This window comes from Glycine soja, chromosome 15 (genome assembly GCF_004193775.1).
Source record: "Glycine soja cultivar W05 chromosome 15, ASM419377v2, whole genome shotgun sequence".
Lineage (NCBI taxonomy): Eukaryota > Viridiplantae > Streptophyta > Magnoliopsida > Fabales > Fabaceae > Glycine > Glycine soja.
The window spans coordinates 10,593,107-10,610,783 of NC_041016.1; the positions used below are offsets into that span (position 1 = coordinate 10,593,107).

The window sequence follows — 17,677 nt, forward strand, 5'->3', positions numbered from 1 at the left end:
TCATTCGTAGAGAAAGAAAATAGAAAAAGAGAAAAAATAAATGATAAAATGGCGTAAGATTCATATTTTTATATTTTATTTTAATTTTAATTCATTTTTTTATTAATGATAAAGAAGAAAATGTAGATAAAAATTTATGCTTCTAAATTCTTTTGATTTAGAACATTTTTGTATAGTTATTTACATTAAATCGTAAAAAAATCTATGTTATCAGTTACCAGACTTGTTTTGTAAATTCTCTGTAGTAAATTTTCAAAGATACATAAATTACTGAATTTATCTTGTATATTAATTTTTTTAATTGTTTATTTATTTTTGGGTGATCTACCAGTTTGTATAATATTTTTTTATTTTTTTAAAAAAAATGTTTGATCTAAAGTGTGTCTGGTAGTGTCAAAAAGACAAAAACTAATTTACATACAGGTTGAGCTTCCCTTGGATTCAGGTTGAGCTTTAAACCTAATCTATAACGGAATTCTTACGATATAATCTACTTTAAGTCTTCAAAAACTAATTTTAATAATGACTTTTTTAAAAGATTAACGCAGTAGCAGGCAATATATGAAGAATCCATTCAAAAGTGTATACCCTATTTTACCTCATCTGTTAGTGTTACTGAAAACGAATGTACTTTAGAATGGGGATAGAAGCTAGACAACATTCACATGGCTGGCGTGCTTCATAGTCAGTCAATCGACAATCATGGGGAAGATGAGCACAATGTCAACAAATGGTGAGCTCGTGTTATATGAAAATAATGCTCTGCTCATTATTCAGAAACAGGAAGGCAAATTTCATTATTTTACAATAAAATTGAAATAATTTGGATCAAAATGACAACCACGGGGTACACCCATTATTGTAAATAAATGGCTGGAATAATAACACATCTACTATGACTATCTACGTCCTGATTAAACACGGGGGCACAATGCTTCACATTTAAACAACATCGGTACAATAATCCCCTATCCTCTAAGACCCAAATCCTGATTGGACTAGTTTCCAATACCTCATATTATGAATATAGTAATTGGCTACACCGGTCCATTCGTTGGTTGAAAAGATTCGTCTTCGTACGCACCATGATCCATGCCTAATCAAGCTTGACATTAGAATATAGAAGCGTGTCCCTTGTAAGCGGCATATTCATGAGGTAGCATATCTGCCAGCAAAGAAATTAATTAATTAATATTATGCATCAATCTCAACATTACCTATCCACCATAGCATCATTAATGACGGATCCTAAAGTACCTTATGCATGATTATCCTTGATTCTTCATAGAGAGAAGAATTATCCAAATAAGAAACTAACACTTTTTCTGATACTTGCACCCATCGTCCAAACAAAAGAATCATTTAAATACTACAAGAAATTACCACTAGGATTTCAATCCTTTTCAAGTATTTGCTAAGAAAGGTTACTACCCTGCCCCTGCTCTAATCTAAATAAAGATTGTCTTCCAATATTTAGCTAGGCCTTAATGACAGATTTTAAACCATACAGAAAAGGAAATTCTTTTTTGAATTTCCATTTTTATCTAATATATTATAATATAACTATTAACTAGTATCATTATTTCACTAATACTTACCCCCATAAAGGTTGAAATGAGCAATATTATTCCTGTTACCCAAGCAAGGGTTCTCCTAACCAGCACCACTTCTGGCAATGTTGCATTCACTGCATTTGTTTCTGCCAACCATCGAGCATACGGATGGTGAGGAGTAAAGATCACATCAAACTTCTTGCCCGACTCTTGAGTAGTGGCCACATGACAGTATATAATTCCAACAATTTGACCTGCTCAGTCATTGATCATTAGGAGGTTAAAAAAAGGAGATGAGTTTTTTAGATCAATACAGTTGACATCTGATATAATCTGAAGAATGAATGATCAGCTAAGACTTTGCTAGTTATTTGACTAGGTTTTCTATATTAAAGCAAATCATTACCAATATTGTAAGGCTTTAATTTAAAATCAAACAGCAATTATTTTAGCCTAGCAAAATTGACCTTTGTATGCTTCTTGCAATGAACTAAATATCTTTGTCATAGTTGCATACAACAATTCAACTCCATGCTGAGCAATACTTTCAGTTTCATATTGCTCTTGCAAAACCTGCACCATATTAGTCAACAAAACAATTAAAATCCATGTATATAACATCAACAGTCAACACGTTTTTTATTGATTATTGGTTATGTTCACAAACTAAATAACAACAGTCAACATCATCTGTTTCTCTCAAATTTGCATTCATATACACTTATTATGTTGCCATGTTATCAAGCAAATAGAAAAAAGTGTCAACTGAGTATTGAAAAAAATATATAGCTTGGCAGGACTTGGGATACAAAATTTCTCAGGTAGCATAGTTTAAGCTGAGAAAGAACAAGTACATTGGATAATGGCTCGTGTTCAGTTCAGGTCAGCATGGTTTAAACTTTAAACTCTCCCAGTCACAAAAAGGAAAATGGTTTTCTTTCAATATTTTCATTCTAATTTTAAAATTAAAGTCATTTCAATTTTATCATATTCCAAATTCTAGAACAATAGAAATAATAAGGAATATCCTTAAAGAACATCAAATCTAAAAGTAAATAAATTATCCTTATAAGACTAATATTGTGGCAATTAGCTTTTGTATAGAGTTATGTTCTTATCCTCTCCCCAGGAAGCACTAACAATTGCAGATTGCGGAATATGCTGGAAAGCCAGTAATCCACTACATTGGATAACGTTGCAGGTAAATAGCACATGTCACAAGGCAGTTCTTCCCAAAATTCAAAAGAAAAAAGGTAGAGAAGAATAAGAAAAGGTGTGAAGATGAACATGACATACCTTAATGCCATTAAAGCATCCAGTTAACAACTCAGCAGGACCCTTTGCACTCTGTGATAAATTGTCATGCATTTGAATTGCTCTTTGGACATTATGTGTGAGAGACATAAGACCTACGATGAACTTCCTTTCTGCTTTCTGCAAAAACAAGCAAGTAAACCTCCCAATTAGTCTTGACACATTCACATATAATTAAAAAAATATACCTTAAAATCCTCATTATACCTTTGACATATGGAGATTCACTGAGGCACCATTTGCCAATGGAATGGTAAGCACTCCATTTAATGGCTCAAGGGCATCAGGAGCATATGACCCACCTATCAAAGAAGACTAAGAAAACAATGAAAAAGTCATTTTCAAATATAACATGATAATCAAATAATACAGAAATAGTTACAAGTATAATATAAATCAAAACTAACAAAATCACTAATTTCTTTGTCAGTCCAGTCTTCCAGTTGTTCATCCAAAGAAACCACAGAAACATCAGTTTCATCTGCATAAAAAAAAAATGAAAGTGAAAAACCTCTTACAAAAAATTATGAAATCATTGGTAGTGCCTACCACCATTTTCATTATATTCTCTTTCTTTTTCGAAATGAACTTTTCAAAGCCTAACCTGGAAGTTGAATGCCAACTTTATCTGAATTTGTACTCCAAAATGAATTGCTGAACATTGGATTATCCTGGACAATTTTTCCAAGAGCTGCATTCATAATCCATTACTGTTATCTTTTTACGAAACAGAGAACATAATATAGAAATTGATTATTCTATTTAATACAAGGCCAGAGACCATTGATTCCATTTACTTCCAGCAAAAACACAGCACGGGGCCTCTTGAATGGGTTAGGAATTAGAACCTCATTCAACTGCACAAAGACATGATATTATCATCAATCAAACCTATAAAAGAAGTATGATGTAACATGAATAATGCAGTAAAAACAGAACATCACTAATGATTTCAAGAACCTTGGATGAGCTGGCAGCAGAAAAGGTGGAAGGAGGTGCAAAACCAAGCAAGACTGACACAGCAGCACCAACTTCTTGAAGCAACATTGAAGGTTGCTGCAAAGTGAAATAAACCCAGTGAGATCATTATATTGATTTAACCATTACAACAGAATGCAGTAATCTCATTAGTGAAACTAAGGGGAACATGGAAAAGATGAAAATGAAGAGAGTATTTAACCTTAATTAGTTAATTCCAATATGAATCTCTCCCAAAATGAACAAAAGTAAAGAGAAAATTCTAAAATAAACTTATTGTAATTTAACAAGGTCTACTTTATCTGAACTAAAGGAAGCAGTCCACTAACCTACTTTATTAGGGCCATATTTGAATCAACTTCTCAATAAAAACTTATAGAACAATAAAATAAAGTAAAATGAATTACGCTTCCTCCATAAGTTAAAATCAGTTTTTGGAGAAGCTACGTGAGAGAGTTTTTATAAATTAGCTTATACAAAAGCTAATTTTAACTTTTACAAGAAGCTTAATTCATTTATTCAAATAGACTCTACCTTTTCCATCTATTGAAAGTTCTAACACATTCATCAAGTGTCACTTCCCCGGGCATTTCCAACACTAACGACTAGGCTCAAATTGCATGATTTATTCATAACATTACAAAAATGGATTTTTTTAAAAAAATTAAATAAAATAAAATTGTTCGTACCTAAATTTTTAAAATCAACTGAAAATCAAACTTCAATAAATGTGAATTCAAATAAACGACTGAAATTTGCATTGATCAGCGAGTTGAATTGGAAGATAAAATAAAATGCAGAAACGAGACAAAAGAAGAATCTGAACCTCATCGTTGGATGATCTAGCGCGAAGGAATTGATTACTGGAGCTATCGACGAAGAAGACGGAACCAGAAGCCTCACCCTGCGATAATACACAGACAACCGAATCAAACAAAGAGAAAATCGTTAGATCGAAACCGAACCGCCATCAAGTGCTGACGAGATTGAAGAGAATACTGAGATAGAGAAACGAACCTTGATTTCAGGAGAGAATAAAGAGACAATGAGGAGAAGGCTCCAAATGACGGAAACGCGAAACTCCATCGCAGAGACAGAGAGAGAGAGAGATCCAGAGGTTCCACTTCAGCAACGTGCTTCGTTATTTCTCGCAATAATGAAACGTCAATCGCACTCGGAAGACAGAGGGCTCATTTGGGCTTTCTCATGTGACAAGCCCAATATGACAATGGCATCACTGGGCCTTAAAAAAGCAAAATCTATTGCCTGCTATTGGTTTCCCTTTGTTGCTATTTAAACCTCCAAACCAAGAAAAAGACCTCCTTACCCCCACCCTTTCCCCTACCCTCCCTCTAAAAACACCCCCACCCCAGTGGACACACCCTTACCCTCTTCCTCTACTTCTCTCACTCTCTTCAGCTAAGTCTTTTTTCAAATTTTGGCCACCTAAGTCTCCTCTATCTCCTTAAAGCTCAACATTTCATTCTCCTTCACCAATCGTGCTGCCTAAACCCCATTATTTTCTTAAATGGTGATTAAGTTTATATTTTTAAGTGCAGTGTGCCACGTAGATGATGTATTAGGCACATTGGACAAGTCAACTTGAAGGAGGACAGGACAAGTCCATCCTATGTAGACGAGTACCACTAACAACTTTTTGCTCGTAGATAGAGAGTTATGACAGTGGTGCGCAAGCAGAGGTGTTGAAGGAAAATACATAGACAATTGAGAGCCCATGAACTGTTCACCCCCTTACAGTGGAGGACTGCGCAAGTCAACATTTGCCATGCAAGTTGGGATATGGACATAGGGTGTTTTGGGGTGTGCCAAGGACTCAATGTTGGCTCATCTCGTACGTGCACAATTTGGCAATGTCCAGGGGATTCCTCAATCCCTTGGCGTGATTACATAGGTGCCCTTTTTTGAGGATGTTGATGAGCATTATTGACAATGGACTGAGAACACCATTCATGCCCCACTTCAAGGACCCGCTTATGCCTAATGGTGTCCCACGGATGTGCATTGACGATTATTGCAGTGGTTTTACGCCTGCTCTCATCCATACATCCTGTCCCCAATAATAGCCCCCCTTATGCCTTATCGACTTGCTACAACAGTCAGCATGCAAACACCCAGATAACCATTTCCAGGCAGATAATTCACATGATTATCGTGTAAGTATCTTTATATCTCTGTCTTTTGTGTTGTATAATTTCCTTGTACTTATATTCTTTTTGGTAGACGATGTTTGAGAGTGTCACTCACAATTTTCAAACCATATTAGATTTAAGGCAAGTGACCCTTGGAAATGAGGCTTTTGAGGATATAGAGTATTGGGTATTGATGAGGTGGGCATAAGAACACTTCAAGAGCACGCACATAGTGGAGGAGGAAGACTAGTCGATGATTTATGTTTTGTATTAGACATTTTGTGTTTTAGTGGAGGAGATAAATGAATGATTTTTTAATGTGGGGTTAGAAACAAGTTAAAGAATATTAAATAAATCCTATTAAATATTTGAGTCTAATTAATTCATAAATAAATTTTGGATGACTTTTTGTATTTGTGGTACAATAAATAGTTTTTTTTATAAAAAAATATTTTTTATATAAATTAATGCTTAGGGCAACCAAAAATCTATTAGAAAGAAACAAATTTGAGGTGTCGAGAAATCTAAACCAACTAAACAACATTGTGTTAGGTTGGTTCGAGTTTTTATGTAAGACGAATTATTTGTTTTAACCATTAGATTATAAGAAAATGTATTATGAAGCTAAAAAATAACTTAAAAGAGTTACTTTTAGAATAATTGATCCATTCTCACATAAAAAAAAATATATAAATTTGTGCAATGAACATTATAATTTTGTAAAAACTTGTGATATTTTTCTTTGATGAAAACATTATCAAGGTCAACTACAATTTAGGGCCTTAGACTTTAGGCCCACCAGTAAAAAAATTGTTATTAACTTTTATAAAGCAAAAAAGACAACATATATTAACAAAAAAAGGCCACATTAGTAAAAAAAAAAAGCCTAATTTATAATTCTCTCATTTAAAAATAAAAATTTCTTAAAATTTATTAGGCCTCACTTACCATTGGACCGATCTTGAATATTATTGTTAACCGTTTGATAAGTGCACCAAATGTCCAAGTAGTTAAAACTCGGAAGTTCGAGTGTCGAATTTCACGGGTGAAGAAATAATTAAAGAAAGGGACAGAAGAAAGAATAGGAAACAATAATAGGGAATTATAAGTAGTAGAAAGCAAAATAATTAAAAGCAAAAGAATTAGATAGGAAATTCAATGAAATGCGAATGTTAGGACCTAGCATGCCTTGTTTGCCTAGGAAGTATGATTTTATGATTTTTCTTTATCACCTCAAGTGAACTACTTATCCTACCTACATCTATTCATTTACTTGCCCCTGATGCCTCACGATGACAAACCTATTTTATTTATTTATCCCCCAAATGCCTTTGAAAAGATTTAACAAATAAAATGCATGAAGCTTGAATTCTAGATGTGTGCTTAAATACATGGGCATAAAGTTATCATTCTATGTCTAGCAATGATTTCCTTATGATATCTTTTCTTTTTGTTCTATTAGAAGTTACTCTCTGTCGAACGTCTAACCTCTAAAACTAATGCATGCATACCTTCTTTATATCTTTATTCGGAAGTTATCCTCTGTCGAACACCTAATCTCTAAAAGAATGTAAAGATGAATAATGCATAGGAGATAAAAAGAAAAGACAAAAGGATAGAAAATACATGTTGCATTGATAAATAGTGAAGAGTACATCATACATTGTCTTGGTTTTTTAGGCCTGTCAGGCCCTAACTAAGAGTTTAGCCTCTCATGACTATTGAAGGCCTTACATTGGAATAGGGGTATGAGAACTTATGGAAGAAAAGGGGTGAATAGAGAAAGGGAAGAAATGGTGAAGGAGAGAGAGAATTTCCTAAGGAAGAGTTCTCAGACTTTTGGTAGTAGTGAGAATGCTCTGAGACTCGGTGTGTCCTTTCCCCTTGGTCAGACTCTCTATTTATAGTTGCTGAAGTGGACTTGGACTTGGGCTTTTGTAAGCTCGCTTAGCGCACGTTCCTCTCGCTTAGCACATGTGCTGAATCTCGCGCTTAGCGCCTGTTTCTCGCTAAGCGTGCATGCTCTGATGTTGCGCTTAGTGCGTGCTGCGTGCTTAGCGCTGGTAATCGTTTCTACGCTTAGCGCATGTTGCTCGTTGAGCGTGCTGTTGGGCTAGGCCTGAATGTTATAATCTTCATTTTTTTTAATTTGCTGTACTTTTTGCTCTTAGTCCCTTCAATTGTTATATCAACAGCCAATATTTAGAAAAATATCAATTCTTAACAATTTAGACCAAATAACTGTTAAATAATTATTTTTAACAACAATTTTACTTTATTTTTGTATCATCAATAATATAATTATTTAGTAGTTATCAATTATAAACTATTTTTTGTTCCATTAAAAAAAATTCTAGCTCCACCATTGATCAACTGTCACATAACCAAGATGGTATAAATACCATGTCTTGGAATTCTAAAACAATAAAAGTTTTGAAATCAAAATAAAATGCCAAAATAACCCAAATTTAGGAATGGAGAGAATGGCTACGGAAACACAATAAAATGAAATTTTATTGAAGAAAATCAAAATGGGTATGAGTCCCAATGGAAGGTATCACTTTATCGCAAGATGAGTTGATTCGATGAGAATGAGATTAATTGGAAATCACATAGAAACTCTAGATATCTCATGGTCACACCTAAATATTGTAAGAAATACAAAATAAAATTTTATTATATCAAAATATATTGACAGGGGAAAGAAAACATTTATTATATAAAATAAAATACATAAGTCATTTACTACTTTCTTTTTTAATAATTACAATATGTTAATTGATAGGGTGTATTTATTAGTAGTTCTTAATTGTTTATTTATGGTATAATTGGGTGAGAGTAAAGAAAAAAAAACAAGTGTACCATACGTTTTCTTTTGTTTAGTTAAAGATAAAATAAAAAAATAAGGAGATAAAAGTTGTCTTTTAAAAATAAAAATTCAATTTTTTCTTTTTATTTTCTCTTGCTTTCAAATTTAAACTTTCTCTTTCATTTCATTTTTTATGGTACACTTTTATCTCCTAAGTAAAATTGAAAAAGCTCAAATTTACGGAAATTAAAAATAAAGGTTTATACATGTTTTTAGTCCCTGGAAGTTCGTGTCTTCTTCGTTTTAGTTCTTGTATGTTTTTTTTTTCATTTTTAATCCTTGTAATTTGCATTTTTTCAGTTTTGACCCCTATAAAAAAATTGTTTATTTTTTGTCCTTGTAAGTTTGCATCTTTTTAATTTTAATCTATTTAAGATTCTAATTTTATCATTTTCAGTCCCTATAAGTAGGGGTGCGAATAGGTCAGGCCAAACTTTAAAAGGCCTCAGCCTAGCCTACGATGAATTTTTGAGGCCTGAGCCTGACCTATAACCTATCCAAGGCTTTTATTTTGGCTCGGCCTAGCCTCTTTAAAAGCATGGTCTAGCCTGATAGTCTTTTTAAAAGCTGTTTTATATTTGTTTGCTTTGAGGTAGGAACATAATAAGAAAGTTAATGGAAAATAAAACGTTAACCTAGGAAAGTCAATAAAAATAATGAGTAATATAAAGGGGCATATGACTGACACCTAAATTGTAATTAAAATCTTACTTGATTATAGGAATGGAAGTTATGGAGCAGAAATATGTAAACAAAGTCCGCTGGTTTTAAAAAGAAATTAATTGTACCCAAAAAATAATATAAGTATAAATTTGTACCAAAAAATAATATAAATATATATACATATATATAGGTCGGCCTATCAGGCTTATAATATTTTTTAACAAGCCTAAGTCTGGTCTATTTAATTTAATAGGCTTTTAAAAAAGTCTGAGTCTAACTTTTTAATTAAATAGGTCAATTCAAATCAGGCTTTATGTAGGTCAGGTCGTAGGCCCCTGTAGACCGGCTTGGCCTATTCCCATCCCTACCTATAAGTTTGCACTTACAAGAACTAAAATTGAAAAAATGCACACTTACATGGACTAAAAATGAATAATTTTTTTTTAAAAAAAAACTTATAAGAACTAAAAATGAATAAAACAACTAACAAAGACCCATACTAACAAAAATGTGAACTTAGAGAAAATAAAAACATATTTAAGAAAAAAAAACTCATTTATTCTTCTTCTTTGAACCAAATAGAAGATTATGGTATCATCAAATAGGATTAAGTATTGTTTTCTTTTTATATAATTTTTTAAAATCTACATTTAACATATTTTTTTATCATTATGTAGAAGCTTAAATATGAATTTAGTTCATATAAGTTTACGCTTTTTTAATTTTGGTCCTATATGTTCATGCATTTTCATTTTGGGTCTTTGTAAGTTTATTTATTTATTTTTTGCCCCCTAAGTTTAAACTTTTTCAATTTTAGTCCCTTTAAGAATTTAATTTTTTTAATTTTAGTCTTTGTAAAGTTGCATTTTAGGGATTAAAATTGAAAAAATACAAACTTAAAGAACTATAAATGAAAAAAAAACTTACAAAATCTAAAATTAAAAAAACACAAAATTATAGAAACTAAAATAAAAGAAAAAACTACCTAACCAAAATTAAAAAATCATAAACTTACAGAAACTTCATATTTAAGCCTTGTGTAGATTTTATGTACGTTTCACTAAATAACTTATGCTCTATATTTAATGAGTCTCACATAATTCATTCATCTTATATTTCTTATCTTCATTTTTTTAATCTAGGTACATATGGAAGGCTTTAAAATATTCCATTGTTGTTGTCAAATTCTTCCAAATAATCTTTTCCCAAAAATGGAGTTTTGCAAAAATACCTCCTTTTTTATAATTTTTCCAACCTTAATAAAATTTGCTTATATGGAAAAGATTAATAACTTTTCTATTTTCCCTCACTCAAGAATCCAAAAAAATTATCAAGGAAATAATCAAATTAGTTTTCTATTTATTACTGTTATTATTATTATTATATATTAATTTCTTTTACTTTTGCCTTTGGTGGAGGATAAATCATGAGTGCAAGTACATCGAGGTTGTGAAGGTCTAAGGGGAATATATAAACACACTAAAGGCTCAGAAATCTCCAATAGTTGCAACTGTACCTATTTGCTTACCGTGGTTGAAAAATGGATTCTTCAATGGCAAGTGTTGGTGGCTCTGGTGATGAAGGCTCTGACAACTTCAACCAGGGAAGAAGACCCTCCTACAAACGTCTCACTTCTGCTCAAACAGCCAGACTTGAAAGGTAAGATCACCCTTTTGGTTGTACAATGTTTGTTTTCAACATTATTATTTTTAATTAATATTTTGATTTGCTTGATTTTGAGGGAACATCTTGCTTTATGGGAGAAGGAAATGAAAGTAACAAAATATTGTCCATTTAGATTTATTGTGCTAGTTACTAGCTAGCTGTTTCATAAAACTTTTTTTTTTTTTAATCAAGCTCAATACATGTCTCTCCACATTAATGATAATAACTTCTCTTGATTTTGCCTTGCTTGGCTTCATCTATTTGATAACATGGTTTTTCTTTTACTTAAATTTGGTTAATGTCCTTTTGATTATCACTAGAATCACGATGAATGGTACAAATATTAATTTGTAGAATTGATTTTTTTATGTGTATTATAGTGGCCATGTAGATAGAACTTAAGTTCTCATACATATTACGCATGATAGATAGATTGATTTGATGAAGACAAGCGAATTGGTTAAATTGACTTTAGGTGCGAGATCCACGAATTATAATTCCTTAGTCTATGATTGTTTATAAATAGTGACAGTTTCTGAAATTTTGTTCAGTGGGATAAAAAATAGTTTAATATTTTTTTAAGTAAAAAATCATATAAATTTTATTTAAAATGATAATAAAAAATTAAAAACAATAAAATTTAAAAGGATAAATGAGTAAAATTAGTATCAATTTATTATAGCTTTTATCTTTTATATCTATTTATATTTATGTTATTGAAAAAATTATCTTATGAAAACAAAATCTATTTTTGTATGGGGATAAAAAAAATATTTATTTAATATATTCAAGTAAAAAAAATTACTTAATGGAGGCAATTGTCCCCATTATCCTCCACGTAGATCTGCCACTGTTTACAAGTTAGAAAATTCATTTTTGCACTTTTTCTCAAAAGAACACATTTCTATACAAATATATGATTCAAACTAAGAAATATCAATAACACTCTTTGATATTTTCTTTCTAATATTTTTTTTTACTTTTTATGATTGATAAAAATTTATTAAAAATAACAAATTTTGGTGGTTGATCTCACATTTTAAATTTGGTACTTGCTTGTATGATAAATGAGTTGATCGTGCATGTTAAAATGATGAAATTAGTACTACTTCACATTTTATTAAATTAACCATAGTGAAATCGATACTAATAAATTATATTATACAATATATTAGTCAATAAAGTAATATAAAATTGAAAAAATTAAGTCAAATTTTAAAGAGTTCTGACGGTTTTTCTATCAACATTTTTTTATTATTTTGACCGAATCTGTTCTAATTTTGACTATTTTTTTATCTATTGAATTTTAGTTGTTGGGACTTGGACTAATTTAATAATTTGATTCTTTTTTGTTGAATTGGATAAATATAATTATTATATTCAATGCACTAGATTCTTTTTACAAATGAAATTGAATTTAATTTTCCTTTTCTAATTCCTTTGTTCTGATTCATAAGAAAGAAATAAAAATATTTTACACTCATTAAGAAAGTTGGTTATGTTTATTAATTTGTGTCAATCTCAATTAAAAAATATTTTTTTTGAAACTTGATATAAAGTATAAATCTCTTAAGTGAATGATATTTTAAAGATAATCTCAAATTATTTATATTTAAGAGGAAAATTGAATGTTTTTGCTTATAAAAAAGAAGAGAATACCAAATTCAGTTAACTATTTAGACATATTATTTAGAGTGTTAACCAATAGGAATTAGATATAGTAAAAGAGATAAGTTGCTCACAAGGTGACAAATTAAGGCCTGAATTTTTACAGAAATAAGTGTTCATATACTGTGTATCATATCTTAAACAAGATTGTTTTCAAAGAGAAATAATGTGGAAAAAACGTTTATTTTAACACATTGAAGGTTAAGCATCTAGAAAGTTCTTGGTACATTTACTTTTTGGTTATGCATTTTTTAATTATTTAACTTATCATCTTCCCTTTTTTTTATACTGTCTCAACTAATTATTATTGGGGTTTAATTTTTGAAATAAAGATTCATCAAGGATTGCCCACACCCCGACGAAGCCCAACGACGTCAATTAGCTTCTGAGATTGGGCTTGAGACTAAACAAGTAAAGTTTTGGTTTCAGAATAAGAGGACCCAAATCAAGGTGATTTATTTTCTTTAGTCTAATACTTTTTATTTAAAAACTACTTTACATGTGCTTATCATTTTAGAGAAAGTATTTTCTACAATAAGATTAGAGTAACTACTATATGTAATCTTTTTTTTATCATATATAGATAATTATCATACTGTTTGAGATTATAAGAGTTATTACGTAGTAACAAGATACAGAGGTTTAAGAGAAGAGAGAAATGTATGATGAAATAAAATGTGATAAAAAGATTAAAAAAATATAATATTGTATGAATAATATATAACTCACCATTTTATGTGTATGTTATCTTAAGAATCAACACGAGCGAGCAGATAACACTGCTCTTCGGGTTGAGAATGATAGGATACATAGTAAAAACCTTCTAATGAAAAAGGCATTGAAGAATATGCTTTGCCCATCTTGTGGGGGTGCACCGTGTCAAGATGATCGTGAACATTTAATGCAAAAGATGCAACATGAAAATTCTCGGCTAAAAGAAGAGGTTAGTGAACTTGTTCGATTAATTAATTCTTCTTAAATTTGATGTGAATAATACTATTGAAAAATATTCAAGTCTCACATTGACTAAAAATAAAATCAAATTAGAATAGATAAATGAGGAACAACCCTCATCCCTTGAACTAATTTTTGGAGCTGAGTTAGGCTTCTCACATTATTTATTTTAAGAACTACTTTTTTTAACAAAAGGGCTATAGGATGATTGGTTTTAATTAATATATATACATTTTTTTGTGATTTGGTTTTCAGCATGAGAAAGTGTCTAGCCTTCTTGCAAGGTACTTGGAGAAACAAATGTCACCGCCTGAGTTCCAACAGGTTTTTAATATTCCTATCATAGGATCAAGTTCACATGCTCCAAAACTTGAAAATTCATCACTAAACTATGAAATTGGTGGAAGTTCAAGTCATGGTCCAAGTCTTTATGGTATGCAAATTATGGATGGTCATGACCATAACTTAATGGGAAGTGAAGGTATAGAGAAGACCCTGATGTTGAAGGTTGCTGCTTCCGCAATGGAGGAATTGGTTAGGCTTATTCGGATTAATGAGCCCTGTTGGATCAAGTCTTCAACTCAAGATGGACAGCTCATTCTTCAGCATGAAAATTATGAGAAAATGTTCCCAAGGACCAATAATTTCAAAGGTGTCAATCTGCGTGTAGAAGCAACAAAAGATTCAGGAATAGTGAGCATTAATAGCATTCAACTAGTTGACATGTTTCTGGATTCGGTGAGCATGCGCTTAATAACTCTTGTTTGTTAAATATTTCTCTCTTAATTTTTTTATAGCAAATGTTAATCATTATCCTTAAAGATTCTAATTAAGAAAGTAAAAGGAAAACAATTTTTTATTAAGATGGAAAAAATACACTCTCCTATATATGATTTTCAATAAAACATTGTCTCTTAATTTTTTTTAACCAGTGCCTGTAAGACGTTGATTAACAAAATTCATTTTTTATTTAATATTATAATATTGATTATCTACAATAAAGAGATACATATATACTCATAAGAGCAATGGTGAATCCATCTTCACAGGACAAATGGATTAATTTGTTCCCAACAATTGTTACAAAAGCAAAAACAATAAAGGTACTTGAAAATGGTTTGGTAGGAAGTCGAAGTGGAGCCTTGCAGCTGGTAAATATTTTCATGCAAACCTTGCTTTTTGTGTAATTAAGTTTCTTTGCTATAATATTTTAATTTGATGACAATACACTTTTGTGGCAGATGTTTGAACAAATGCATGTTCTTTCACCTTTGGTGCAACCTCGCGAGTTTCAATTCCTTCGCTATTGTGAGCAAATTGAAGAAGGTGTATGGGTGATAGCAGATGTGTCATTTGATTCCTTTCGACAAAAAACCTCTTTTTTTCACTCTTGGAGACATCCCTCTGGATGCATGATTCAAGAAATGCCTAATGGTTGTTCCATGGTTAGTAATTACATATTTTTGAAATAGAGTACTTGAGTAGATCTTCAACTATATGATTGAAATCCTCTGCGCGCGTGTTATTGAGAAGACATTTTATATATTCAAATTAAACAAATTTTAATGAAAAGTATCAGTGCTTGACCATGCTAGAAAGCATGCATACCTTGTTAAGTTGAATGCCTAACTGAGAAAATGTAATGGTTCACCTCACCCATTGTCACTTTTTAGGGCTATAATGTCTGAGCATTCAAGACTTTTTCAATAATTAATATATGAATTGAAAGTTTTGTCATTCTTTTTCATTTTAGTTTCCATTTCGTTTAAAACAATTAAGTATGTGTGAATGTAACACTGACAAGTATAAGATCAAAATTCTAAAATGTTCTTGAAAGGAAAATGTTATTACCAGTTTTTTTTTAATTAAAAAATTCCACCTCCCTCATTATTTGAGAATATATCCCAATGAAATTTTTACTTTCAACTAACAAAAATCTTATAATTCCGATAGTATTTAAATAAAGCGAAGGATTAAGTCCAGTTATTTTCATGGATTGTGTTCAAATATTCATATTCAATTTTTTTTCATCAGACAAAACTCAACAGAAAGATATTATTGTGTTCTGTTAGGTTACTTGGGTTGAACATGTGGAAGTGGATGATAAGATCCAAACTCATCAGCTATACAAAGACCTTATTGGTACAGGAATTGCATACGGAACAGAAAGATGGATTATGGAACTTCAAAGAATTGGCGAGAGATTTGCTTGCTTTTATGTTGAAAGGATACCTATTCAAGACTCTGGAGGAGGTCACACTAGCTTTGTCATAATTAATATTCACTCAGAAATCCTTACACTTGTTCATTTATATATTTACCTTATGATTCATCATCATATTCTTATAGCTAACTCTATATTTTGTTATTCATTGTTCAGTGATCAATTCTCTTGAAGGAAGGAGGAGTGTGATGAATTTTTGTCATCGTATGATCAAAGTCTTTTGTGAAAGTTTAACCATGTCAGGTAACTTGGACTTCCCACTTTTGAAAATGGAGAACAATAGCGGGGTGAGGGTTTCTATTCGCAAAAACAGAAACCACCTTGGTCAACCAAAGGGCGTGATTGTTGTAGCTGCTACCTCCATTTGGCTTCCTCTCCATTATATGAAAGTTTTTGAGTTCTTGACAGATGATAGAAGACGTGCTCAGGTTCGTACAATAAGCTAGGCTAATAACCAATCTTTTATTTCATCTATATAAAAATAGTTTTTATTCGTTAGTTAAATTTAAATTACCTTGCATTAGTTGCAGAATCATTAATAGCTACTTAATTGTTATTTTCTTATGTACATAGTGGGATGTTCTTTGCTGTGGAAATAACGCGAACAAGGTTGCACACATCTCAAATGGAATTCATCCTGGCAATTGCATATCTATTTCTCGGGTAATTAACTTCAATCTTTCATACTTATGTTTTATGTTTCAATTTTGTTATTAAGAGAAGTTTAGCTTAATTTTTAGTACAATTATGTTCAACATAGACAGTGTGTCATTCAAGGCATTTCTTGTAATTCAACAAGTACTTTGAATTAAATTTTTATGAACACGGTGCCAATTAACTTCATTATAATTGTTTCTTCAAGTAATTAACTTGACTATAATTTTCACTTCAATTATTCATGTCTAGCCATTCATCCCTAGCGAGAACAATGCACTGATTCTTCAAGAGAGTTTCACAACTCCCATGGGATCGTATGTTGTATATGCTCCAACCGACGTAGCAAGTATGATTTCGGCCATAAACGGAGAAGACTCTTCAATGCTACCAGTTCTTCCATCAGGTTTTGTCATCTCTGCAGATGGTGAACCAAATGCAGCTTTGGAAGCATTTAACAGTTCAGATATTGAAAGATTAGGAGGCTCATTGCTGACTGTGGCTTTCCAAATACTTGCTTCAAGTCCAGATGGAATCAATATGCCAAACATGGAATCTGTGGCAGCTGTGAACTCCCTTTTAACCTCAACAATCCTAAAAGTCAAGGATGCTTTGAATTGCAACAACTTGGAGTGATCTTTTGGTTATGTAGTTTTTTTTTTTAATCTCTTGCTCAAGGACAAAATATTGCTTTGTTTCCTTTGCATGCATGACTAGTTTGCTTGACATTTGAATTAAATAATATGCTGCTTTATTTCCTTTTCCCCCTCTATTTATGAGTGATGAATAATTTTGATCCTTATGGTGCCAGTGGTTCTTTTTAGACAAGCTTATCATTTTTCTTCTTCTGATAAGCTAAAAAATATATTGAAAGAGAGTACAAGGGGTAATCCTTCCCGGCTACAAAGTTAGGCCATCATGACTTTGAGGATTGGGCAATACAACAGAAAGGATTGTCAATAGGATTAGCTAAATATCTGATTTA

The 17,677-nt window shown here is 31.4% G+C and overlaps 2 protein-coding genes across 2 annotated transcripts; one reads left to right on the forward strand and one right to left on the reverse strand.

Moving 5' to 3' along the window:
• Nucleotides 1–723: 723 nt before the first annotated feature.
• Nucleotides 724–5,026, reverse strand: LOC114388545. Its single transcript, XM_028349085.1, has 11 exons — nt 4,863–5,026; nt 4,672–4,749; nt 3,828–3,923; nt 3,649–3,724; nt 3,472–3,558; nt 3,275–3,348; nt 3,075–3,182; nt 2,850–2,987; nt 2,021–2,126; nt 1,599–1,807; nt 724–1,165 (listed from the first exon to the last, which is right to left on the reverse strand). Exons 1-11 carry the CDS (start codon nt 4,929–4,931, stop codon nt 1,097–1,099), a joined length of 1,110 nt encoding a protein of 369 aa, XP_028204886.1. The 5' UTR covers nt 4,932–5,026; the 3' UTR covers nt 724–1,096.
• Nucleotides 5,027–11,067: 6,041 nt separating this feature from the next.
• On the forward strand, nt 11,068–17,328 carry LOC114388176 (homeobox-leucine zipper protein HDG11-like). The gene is made up of 9 exons (XM_028348509.1): nt 11,068–11,186; nt 13,193–13,310; nt 14,070–14,552; nt 14,864–14,965; nt 15,056–15,259; nt 15,887–16,067; nt 16,195–16,466; nt 16,612–16,701; nt 16,945–17,328. Exons 1-9 carry the CDS (start codon nt 11,068–11,070, stop codon nt 17,326–17,328), a joined length of 1,953 nt encoding a protein of 650 aa, XP_028204310.1.
• The last annotated feature ends 349 nt before the right edge of the window (nt 17,329–17,677 follow it).

Excerpts from the sequence above, each read along its gene's own strand:
- LOC114388545 (XM_028349085.1), bottom strand. The coding sequence starts at position 4,931 with ATGGAGTTTCGCGTTTCCGTCATTTGGAGCCTTCTCCTCATTGTCTCT. Across the intron at positions 3,924-4,671 it reads CTAGATCATCCAACGATGAG|CAACCTTCAATGTTGCTTCA; the intron begins GTTCAGATTCTT and ends TTCACTTTGCAG. Across the intron at positions 3,349-3,471 it reads AGTTGGCATTCAACTTCCAG|ATGAAACTGATGTTTCTGTG; the intron begins GTTAGGCTTTGA and ends TTTTTTATGCAG.
- LOC114388176 (XM_028348509.1), top strand. The coding sequence starts at position 11,068 with ATGGATTCTTCAATGGCAAGTGTTGGTGGCTCTGGTGATGAAGGCTCT. Across the intron at positions 13,311-14,069 it reads ATAAGAGGACCCAAATCAAG|CATGAGAAAGTGTCTAGCCT; the intron begins GTGATTTATTTT and ends TTTGGTTTTCAG. Across the intron at positions 16,467-16,611 it reads ATGATAGAAGACGTGCTCAG|TGGGATGTTCTTTGCTGTGG; the intron begins GTTCGTACAATA and ends TTATGTACATAG.